The sequence below is a fragment of the Aplidium turbinatum genome, chromosome 2, assembly GCF_918807975.1.
Source record: "Aplidium turbinatum chromosome 2, kaAplTurb1.1, whole genome shotgun sequence".
Taxonomy (NCBI): Eukaryota; Metazoa; Chordata; class Ascidiacea; order Aplousobranchia; family Polyclinidae; genus Aplidium; species Aplidium turbinatum.
In genome coordinates this window covers 23,156,477-23,166,958 of record NC_137473.1, presented here as the reverse complement: position 1 = coordinate 23,166,958, position 10,482 = coordinate 23,156,477, and the positions used below count along the sequence as shown (strand labels likewise).

General features: G+C 40.0%; 1 protein-coding gene across 1 annotated transcript; it reads right to left on the bottom strand.

Moving 5' to 3' along the window:
* Positions 1 to 235: 235 nt before the first annotated feature.
* Positions 236 to 5,637, bottom strand: LOC145788436 (uncharacterized). The gene is made up of 3 exons (XM_082600203.1): positions 5,511 to 5,637; positions 2,845 to 3,040; positions 236 to 1,325 (listed from the first exon to the last, which is right to left on the bottom strand). The coding sequence occupies exons 1-3, from the start codon at positions 5,635 to 5,637 to the stop codon at positions 236 to 238; spliced, it is 1,413 nt and encodes a 470-aa protein (XP_082456329.1).
* Between the last annotated feature and the right edge of the window lie 4,845 nt (positions 5,638 to 10,482).

Below are 10,482 nucleotides of genomic sequence, written 5' to 3'. Positions count from 1 at the left end.
TGCTGTTACTTTGTTTGACCTGGCGTTTGGTCGAGAAATGAGTGTGCCGTTCTGCCATTTTCTTGGGAAATCCATTAAGTTTTAAAGTGTTATAAATTTGTTTGTTTTTCTTGTTCTTTGCAGAGGTGACCAAGTTGTTGGCGCGGTTGTAAAGTGTTTTGGGAATAGATAATTTGTGTTGAAGAGGGTGGTGTGATGTGTATTGCATGTACCTGTTGGTGTGTGTTGGTTTTTTTTAAATCTCTGTGGCTAATGTACCGTTGGTTTGTCTGGTGACCTTCACATCAAGAAATGCTATGCTTTGGTTGTTTTCAACTTCTTTAGTGAATTGGATGGAGTCTGATATGGCGTTTAAGTGTTGATGAAATTGATCTACTGCGTGGTTTTGTAGTATAACATAAGTGTCATCTACATATCGAAGCCAAATTTTGGGGGGTGATGAAAAAGTGCTGAGAGCTAATTCTTCGATGTGTTCCATGACTAAATTGGCCAAAACCGGCGAAAGTGGCGACCCCATTGGTGTTCCAAAAACTTGCCTGTAAATTGTCGTTTTGTAGGTAAAAAACGATGCATTAAGGCAAATCTGTGGAGCACGTTCAATATCCGGAATTGTCCAATCAGTTCTGTCTGAAAGAGTGCAATCTTGGGAGAGTTTATCTAAAGCGATACTACGGGCCATGTCGACAGGTACGGAGGTAAACAAACTGATTACATCAAAGGAAATTTGAACTTCATTGGGATTTATTTTATAATCGGCAATAATATCACAGAACTGTTTTGAATTTTTAACCGAGAAATCGGTGCACCCAACCAAAGGATTGAAAATATTGGCCAAGTGTTTTGCCAAATAATAAGTAGGCGAACCGACAAACGAAACAATTGGTCGAAGAGGAACTTCCGGTTTGTGTATTTTAGGTAAACCGTAAAATTTTGGAGCAATGCCGTCTGAACTTCTTAACTGTTTATAAGTCAAAAAATCAATTTTATTTTCAGTTTTTAATTTCCAAATAAATTTATTGAGATTAACTTCAGTTGCCGGAAGAGGGTTCTTTTTACAAATTGAGTAAGTTTTGGAATCGGACAATAAAGCGTTAATTTTTTGTTCATAGTCACTGGTGTCCAGTATAACCGTACAGTTACCTTTGTCAGCTTTCAAAATTGTAATGTCCTTGTTGTTTTGGAGACTTGTTAATGACTTTTCTTCTTTGTTAGATAGGTTCTTTTTCGGGATCTTGGCATGTTTCAGAATGTGAGAAATTTCTGAACGAGCATCGGCGACTTTCATGTTGGCTTCTTTTTCTAATCTGACTAGACCACGTTCGGCGCTGCATATAAAATCTACGGTAGGAATTTTTTGAGGAACGACGGCAAAGTTTAAACCTTTTTTCAAAACGGTGGTTTGGTGCTGCGTTAACGAATGTGACGAGAGATTTTTTATCCATCTTTTGTCATTGCAATTGTTGCTGTGAGTTTTTCTTGGGGCTAATTTAGAGATCTTTTCTTCGTGCTTCTGTTTTGTTTTTTGGGCTGTCGAAATCTTCCTTTTTTCTGCATGTTGGTCTAATTTATTCATTGATTCTGCATTTAAAATTGTACCTAATTCGTTTTTCAAACTTTCCGACATCTGCTTCTTTTCCTTTATTTTGCCATGGTTTTCTTCAATGCGGAGTTTCAAAAATTGCCAACCAAACTTGCGAGCTAAACTGACACCTTTCGGAGATTTGATTGGTGGCGAAAACTTTAAACTATTTGGGAGAACCGCTCACACATCATTGGCCAATTTTTTAAAATATTGCGTGTTTTATTTTTTCTTGCCTTCAATCGCACTGCAGTATATAACCTGGTGAAATTTTATTTTGTATGTTATTCGCTCTGAGGATGCGCATTGTCATGGTGCGCGAAACGTCAGTGAAGCAATAAACCATCTTGTTTGTTGTTAATTTTACTTTCAATGTCATCAGATGAACGTAGCAACTAGTGCTAGAAACGATAATTGTCCTGATGAACACCCAAACTTTTCAGTATTCAATTATAGCCTACATGGTTGTCCGTTTTCTCGTGCAGTGTTGTTCTTGCATGTGTTTTTACGTTTTTTTCTTCAACTGCCATTCCTTGTTTGTTATAGTAATTTTTCATAGTCGTTGCTGGATCTCCACGTTGTGACTAGCGCGCGGTAGCCATCGCCTCACGTACATGGGAATGACTGTAACAAATGTCAAAATACGTTTACCTTGACTTCTAGTTTCTTCAAGTCAACCCATGCTGCTGATCGCGTGTTGTTTCTTGCAATATGTTTGAACGTTTACATACCGTACTTTAGAATTAGATGAGAAGCTGATTGCGTTGCGCTTTGCTATTATGCAACATAAAGTTAGTTTTTGGTTGTTGCACAACTTTTCATTCATCGCCTTTGTGATGTGATACTGCCACAGCGTTTTTGTTCTGTACTTGTCAATTTTTCGCACTGAAACTAACCTTCCCACTGCCATAGATGTCCTAGTTATAACTGAACTGACCTCCATCAGTAATCACGCCCCTTATCGAAGCCCATCGGCTGTTGTGCCAGTGTTCGGTAGCCACTTTAACAAGTCGAAATTCTGCCACTAAACTTGACTAGAATGAAACCGCCAACCAATCATAAGCTACGGTTTAAGTGACGTAAAAAATGGCGAAAAGAAGATGATAGAAAGCAAATTAAGTGATGGATTTTTTGTCAGCTGGTTGGCTTAGTGGTTAGGGCTAGAAAGTAGTCATTACATTGACGCGGGTTCGATTCTCACCACTGCTATTGCTCTTTTCTTCTGTAATTACCAAATAAAGTTCAAAACAAGCATGTTATCGCACCACTTCTTTTTTGGTCGTCCACGTGGATCGCGCCCTTCTACTTCCATCGACTGAACCTTCTTATCCCAGGAATTCCCCTTCCATTCGTTGTACGTGGCCGTACCAACAGAGTCTCCTCCACCGAACGACTTATTTACTTGGTGGATGCCAAGCCTTTTTCTCAATTCTTCACTTGATACTCTGTCTGCCAGTCGCTCTGAGCATATCCATCTCACTATAGCGTTGTCATTTATGGCTCAAACGCTTGATGTCCTCCGCAATGACTGGGCACGTCTCACTGGCATAAAGCATTACGCTTCTGACACACATATTGTACACATGTCCTCCTTATACTGCTTATCAAAATGGGAAGAAGCTCTCGGAAATTCTTCCATGCGGACCTGATTCTAGCTGTGACAGCGTCCCTACATCCACCTGATTGACTGATTAGTGATCATGTCACCAAGATAGCAGAATACATTCATACTGGTCTTTACCCAATTCTTGTCCACATACACCGCATGAGAATTTTCCGATATCTTTTTTCAGACAGCTAACATTACTATATAGGTTGTAGGCCCTTGGTCTGCTTCATGTTAACACGATGCAACCTTCCAATCAGTAAATTGTTGCTCCAGTTCCAGAAGCGAGTCAGCAACTTTTTACCAAGTCATCAGCATAAGAAATTCATGGGGGAATCCTATGAGAAATTCACGAGATAGAGCTTCCATGACAATCTCTAATAAAAAAAAAGGACTCAAAACTGACCCCTGATTTACTCCAACCGTGACATCAAATCAGGGCTATGTCTACCATTTATTCGGTCGTTAGATTTTTCTATACGACAGGCCTAGCTGGCCTGAACAATCCATTCTTCAACACCAAGTAGCTTCATTGCCCACTACAGCACCTTTCTCGGCATACAATCAAACGCTTTCTCCAGGTCAAGTGAAGTAGGCTACAGGCCTTTTCGCTTCATGATGTATTTTTCCTGAAGTTGCCTTAGAATAAATATAGCACTTGAGGTCTCACGTCCTGACATAAAGCCAAACTGCTTGGAGACAATAGTCATCTGTTGTCTGATGATTGGCTCAAGCGCACTGTCACAATCAGTAGGTAGGCTGCAGCCCATGCGGCAGGCTACATTATATGTCCTTAAACACGTGGGCTATGTTACTGTAATTGTGTGATTATTACGAAATGTTATTATCGATCACTGTCTTAAAGTAATCTTTAATTACTAAATCTTTGTTGCACAAATTTCCTCCCATTTCCTCTAGAAGAATTTGTGTATGTGTGATTCGAGAAGCTTCTCTAAATTAAGGACAGTCCGACGTAATGTATGCTGTTAAAACGTCACAAACACATTATTACGTCCAGCAAAACCTGACCAGAATAATGACTTCTTGTGACGTAACATTATCGTAGTTTCTGGAAGTTACTAGTCAAAACAAATCGGTTTGAAATCCCAATAAACTACGTCATTAAACTTTCCAAAGATACAAAGAACCGGGACACACACGTTCGACGATTTTCATGACTTGTCTTGTAACTTTGTAGTTTCCTCTTTCGAGAGCGACCCATTTTCCTTTATATCAGTTGATAATGTAGGAGAGGGTCCAGTCGCTCGGCGTTTGTCTCTCCTCGATGCAGGCATTAGCAAGCTTGGTGATAAGGTCAACAGTGGCCTCACCAGTCACCACCATTATGAATCATTCTCACAACTATTCCTGATGGGTCAATCGCTTTCCTATTTTTATAGACAGACAACTTTCGTAACCTTATCTCTGTCAATCCAGAGGGAGGACTCTCAATAGATTGCACATGACAGCTTCATTCTACCACCAGGTCTCTTTGTGTTTGGCATGCCCGCCTTTGATGTAATCACAGACCTGCTCGCAAGCTTGTTTTGAGCCAAACTAGTAAGGCAGTAAGCCCGTCCCGAGCACTCATAGGCCTACTCTCGAAGTCGGTAGCACTTCATGGGACATTGGTTAAATCTAGAACAAACGCTTTTTTACGTCCTCATGCTCGTCGTCGGGTGACAGCGGCTCTGGCCTTTGTGTTGATCAGATGCTCAATGACCGATATTTTGGTTGTTGTAAGGCTTTAGCTTAGCTGTAGCAGCGTGATGGCTTCTTCACTTACGGCGAGAATATACTGTACCCAGAGATGTACGTATACGCCGCAAATTCTACGCCGTAGACTTTGTTTACGCTAACGCTTACGGCCACATTTTTTGGATAGTTGTCGCTTGAGGCTACGCCGTAAAGTTTTCGCGGTTTTTTAGCGCATAGCGTCAACGCATACTTTTTAATGTCTTTTTTTCGCTACAACACGCCAATACCTTCCAGCGCTGCAGTTGAAAGAATGTTTTCAATGGGCAAAGACATATTGAAACCAAAACGCAGCAAACTATCAGATAAACACTTTCAGATGCTTGTGTTTCTTTATGGAAATTCAAAATAAAACTTGTTCGTTTCGAGTGGTTTATACCGTGTGAATGTTTGGCACCCAGCAAACAAAATGAGTTTACGCTAGTGTATGCGCTGACGCCACCAACTTTTTTTTACAAGTTACGTTGACGCATACGGCGTATGGTTTTTCCAACGTTTGCGTTTACGCTAACGGCGTCAATATTTTTTGTATGCGCGTACATCACTGACTGTACTCTTGTTAGGGCACACGCTCAGGAGAGGCGTCACTCATATCAGACTTCTTTTCTGTGACCTGCAATTTCGGGTTGTCATTAGCCTGGAAAAGTTTCCAGTTACCCGAATTCACCACGTGGAGGTAGACGACATGAATTCTCATGCTAAACCTGCATTATGCAAAAAGTTAAGCAATCAATGCGGCAGAAAATTTGTGAAAGAATTGTAGGGGAGACTCAGGTAAGTTGGCCTAGCAAAAAGTAAAATTGAATTTGTGAGCTAATAACAAAACATATTTCAAAGCGGATGCAGAGTAGGCCTAGAGAATTTATCACCCTAGAAGTGGATAAATTTTCTAGATAAATCGTTCGATTTTCTAGATGTATAATTACTTACCGGTACCATCACTCTATTATTACAATAAGGGTTAGGAATAAGTTGTCGCAATCTGTGGCATGAAAACGATGTTAGGAAGTGTATTGTGTAATTGATCATTTAATGCTGATGTAAAGCTGCGATTACTTACTTTGGGTAGCCTACTTCATTCAGTTCAGTTGTTTTTTATTTCTGACCATCATATCAAAAACAATACACGTCAACATAGCGAAGGTCGAGAAAATGGTAGAAGCGACAAAACGCAAACGTTGAAACGTGCTTGTGACCGAAGTAAGTTATTAAGTTGAAAGAAATTTGGCACGGTCGCAACACCTTCAGAAAAATTTAAGATATAAAGGGAAAATGTCACAAACAAAAACAACATAAATTTAGGCTCTAGCTTTATTAGCCCACATAGCTTTAGCTGATATATTTAAGATTTGTATGGACAGTTGCTATGAAGATCGGCCATGGTGCGTTATCAAGGGTGCTGATGGTCGTGAGGGGAACACGCGTCTTGATGCGTTTAGCTCATAGCAAAGAAGAGCAAGGCAGGCAAAGAAAACCTTACAAAGAAATCTTATCACGGGCAAAGCCATTTCAAAAGCGCAACGCACCAGGCCCTGCACGACTCACAAAATAAATAGGTTATAACTTGATGACATGAAAACAATGACTAAAACAAACTATAGCAAAAACAACATCATCATCTTGCGGAAATTCAATTATACCCAGAGAAAGTTATGTCTTGAAGATATCAAGCGTGCTTTGATATAAAGTTGCGTTGATAAAGCGATAATTTTAGACCCCGGTCAACTAAACTCGTCACCTCCACACCGATTCAACGTTAGCAAACGTTGAATTAATGCAAAAATGACAGGCATCGCTAGCTGGGATGTAGTAGTGGCATGTCACAGTAATATGAGAAAATTGGGTTACCGTACCGTATGTTTTACACGTTAAACCATCATAGAAGTAAAAAAATGCAATTGGGCATAGCCTATTCAGTGCCGGTCTTAGGGTATTTCGGGCCCTGTGCGGAATATGCTTTGCAGGCCGCAAAAATTTTTTCCTACGAGATTTCTGACTCATTCATATATTTTGGTAAAAGTGTGTATTAAAACCGTGTGAATGCAACATTTTCTCGTTGGCACGGTTGGTTCAGTGGTTTCATCCTTTGCCTAGAGATCGTGAGAACGAGGGTTCGACGCCTGTCAAAATCAAACTTTTTCTTTTCTTCAAATTAATTTTTGCGGTTTACAAAAGCTTTTTAAAAAAAAGTAGGGTTAGGGAAAGCTTATATTTTATTATCATTGCAGAATTTCATTGGCAAATAGTTATTTCGCAATCTGAATCAACCAATTTCTCAAAACACTTTCGGAAAATCTTACTTTTAGAGTGACTAGAATCAACGAGACAAAAATCTCGTGGGAAAAAAAATTTCGCTTGCGGGCCCCAATGACAATGATCCAATTCAATAGCGTAGCTAGGTATTTTGAAAGGGGGTGGTTTGACGGTCGGCGGACGAAGCTTGGCGGTGTGTTCGCCAAAAGCGACACCTACCGTCGGAGGATCTGGGGGGCCTCCCCAGAAGATTTGAAAAATTACTTTGAATTTGAGGCATTCTGAGAGCATGTTCAACAAAAATTTGGGTATGAATATTACTGTAAAATGGTGCTGTCCGGTGGCATAACAAAAGGATAAGATCATGTTTTCTTTGGCATTTTTCGGAAATAAAGCTATGTCTCTATGTTGAAGTTGAGTCTGGATGTAACCTATTTCGTCCCCTGAACAATTCGCACCCCGATTGCGTACCCTAACCCTGGTACGAAATAGGTTGAATCCTTAAACATTTCTAACCCTGACGTGATCAGATAGCACGAACAATTGTTGATAGAATATAATTTCCAGCACATTCTAGAGCGCATCTAGAAAATGTTAATACTGTATAAGTTACCTTAACTTCCATTTAAGCAGAAAAGCTTTGGATTTTTAGATTGCTTCAACGTTTGATGACATTGAATCAGCATAATAACGGTGAATTCTTCACTAAGAATGAATGGGAGTACCTAATAATCATTCGCTATCTCCGCTTGCAGCAGATTGCGCATCAACATGGGTTGCTTGACAGGGTTCCATGTGATTTTATGAGCCGTAGGCTACTGCTTCCATGCTGGCTCAAGGCAGATTGGAAAAGGGTGATATGTCACCAGATTATTACCCGATTTATCCTCACTGCTTTATGCAAGAAAGAACACAATCGGTACCCTTTTTTGAAGTCTTTGGTATGACCCGACCTTGAATCGAACCCAGGGCTACCAGCACCAGAGCCGAAGGCGATAACCACTGAACCACGGGTGCTGGTACGGGTGGGAGTACCTACTTCTACACTAATCAGCGCAAATTTAGTTCAAGTGTTACATCACAATGTCTGGCTTTGATCTCCGAGTAATATCGATAAGCCAAGGTTGGTTACAAAACTAAATTACACGAGTAGGCTAAATTTTGGTATTACAGTAAGAAAAAAAGGCCCAGGAAAAATTATACAAGTGAGAATGAATACGATGAACCTACAGTATTTGCTCTCCATCACTTTTGCTCACATGACACGTAAAATTAAACCTAATGATAAAAGCCTAGTGAAACTTTGCACAGCAGAAAACAGTAACGTTAGTGTAGAAGGAAGTTTTCCGACTCCTGCCCAGAGCATTGTGACGCAAGAAGCCACACGACCTCGTTCGGTGGAAGTTAATCAGTTATGTTGTGTATTGGGCAGCTACAGGGCGCTTTGACTCTTCAATGGTCTGGTCTGATGAAGGCCTTTCAGAGTGAAGAATTATCAACATAAAGTGATTAAGCATGACGATTGAAGTTAAATCTCGTGTGTCCGCCGTGAGACTTAATTTGTCCACCGAGATAGCTGCTCAGACTGAACACATTTGTTCGCTGTCAACAAAATGAATTCGAGTTTCGACCTATTTCGTTTCCTGAAAAGATCAAGAGAAATTTTGAAATGTTTGCGGCAATTCCGATCAGCGACTTCGGCTAAAAGTTGTTTTTTTTCTCGATCTTTTCAGGGTACGAAATGTTCAGGGGACGAAATAGGTTGTTTTTCTATGTTTTCTTGTTACTAATTCCTTCGTTTAATTCACTTGTTGAATTTTTCCATTGGAAATGACAAAAATTACTGCATTTTCTGAGTAAATTGCGGGCCCCCTAATTTGCGGGCCCTGTGCGATCGCACGGTTCGCACACCCTAAAGACCGGCACTGGGCATATTACGTTAGAAAAATAGATAAACATTCAGACAATAGCATGACGATCAGAGATGTAGGCTACGTATACGCCGTAGACTTGCGGCGTAGACTTTTTGTTTACGCTAACGCTTACGGCCACATTTTTTTGGATAGTTGTCGCTTCAGGCTACGCCGTAAAGTTTTCGCGGTTTTTTAGCGCATAGCGTCAACGCATACTTTTTAATGTCTTTTTTCGCTACAACATGCCAATACCTTCCAGCGCTGCAGTTGAAAGAATGTTTTCAATGGGCAAAGACATAAACCAAAACGCAGCAAAATATCAGATGAACACTTTCAGATGCTTGTGTTTCTTTATGAAAATTCAAAATAAAACTTGTTTGTTTCGAGTGGTTTATACCGTGTGAATGTTTGGCACCCAGCAAACAAAATGAGTTTACGCTAGTGTATGCGCTGACGCCACCAACTTTTTTACAAGTTATGTTGACGCATACGGCGTTTGGTTTTTCCAACGTTTGCGTTTACGCTGACGGCGTCAATAATTTTTTTATGCGCGTGCATCACTAAGTAATGACGATCCTGTGGACGATCTAGTCCAAGATATTGATATAAAACAACTGGTTGGAGCACATGGCCACCGCTCACCGAAAGATGGCGATTGGTCAAATAGGATGGAAAAACTTCTGACTCTGTAGAACTTCTGTGGACAAAAAACACAAGAACCAGAAAGCCAGTATGAGTATTTACAACCTTACTATTTTGCTAATAAATCTAGACACATTGACCTATCATTGCTGGGCAAAAAATATTAGTAAGTTTGGTGTACCTACCGTATGTAATACTTAGATAGAATTATTTCAAGGAAGATTTAGCTTGTTCATTTTTGATTTAAACCCTTTTACAGTTTTACATTCATTTCTTGTAGCAGTTGGAAGCTTGTTCCAAACTGTTGGCCTCATGTACCGTAATGATTGTTAGCAAGTGTTAATTCTGCAATAAGTTATATAGGAATATAAGGAGAGTTACTTCTTGTTGTTAGCTACCGTACTTAATTGTTTACACATAATTATATTATAATTACATAATTTTACATTTAGCCTACACATAATTATAGGCTATTCTTGCAAAAATAAGTCATCGTATTAATTGGTCAATTATCATTCTATATAATATCTCATGAAGGCATGGTGGCCAACGTAGCCTACCTACCCACGAAATGGGCCAACTCCCCTACATGGCAGCCATATTTTAAAAACTACCGAGCTTCTAACGACGGTTTCACCGTCAAAATGAGCCTTTTTCATTTTTTCATTTTCATACAAAAAGCTTTGAACATTTATTGATCCTACATCTACCCAAACGGCAATCCCTCGCCCGCC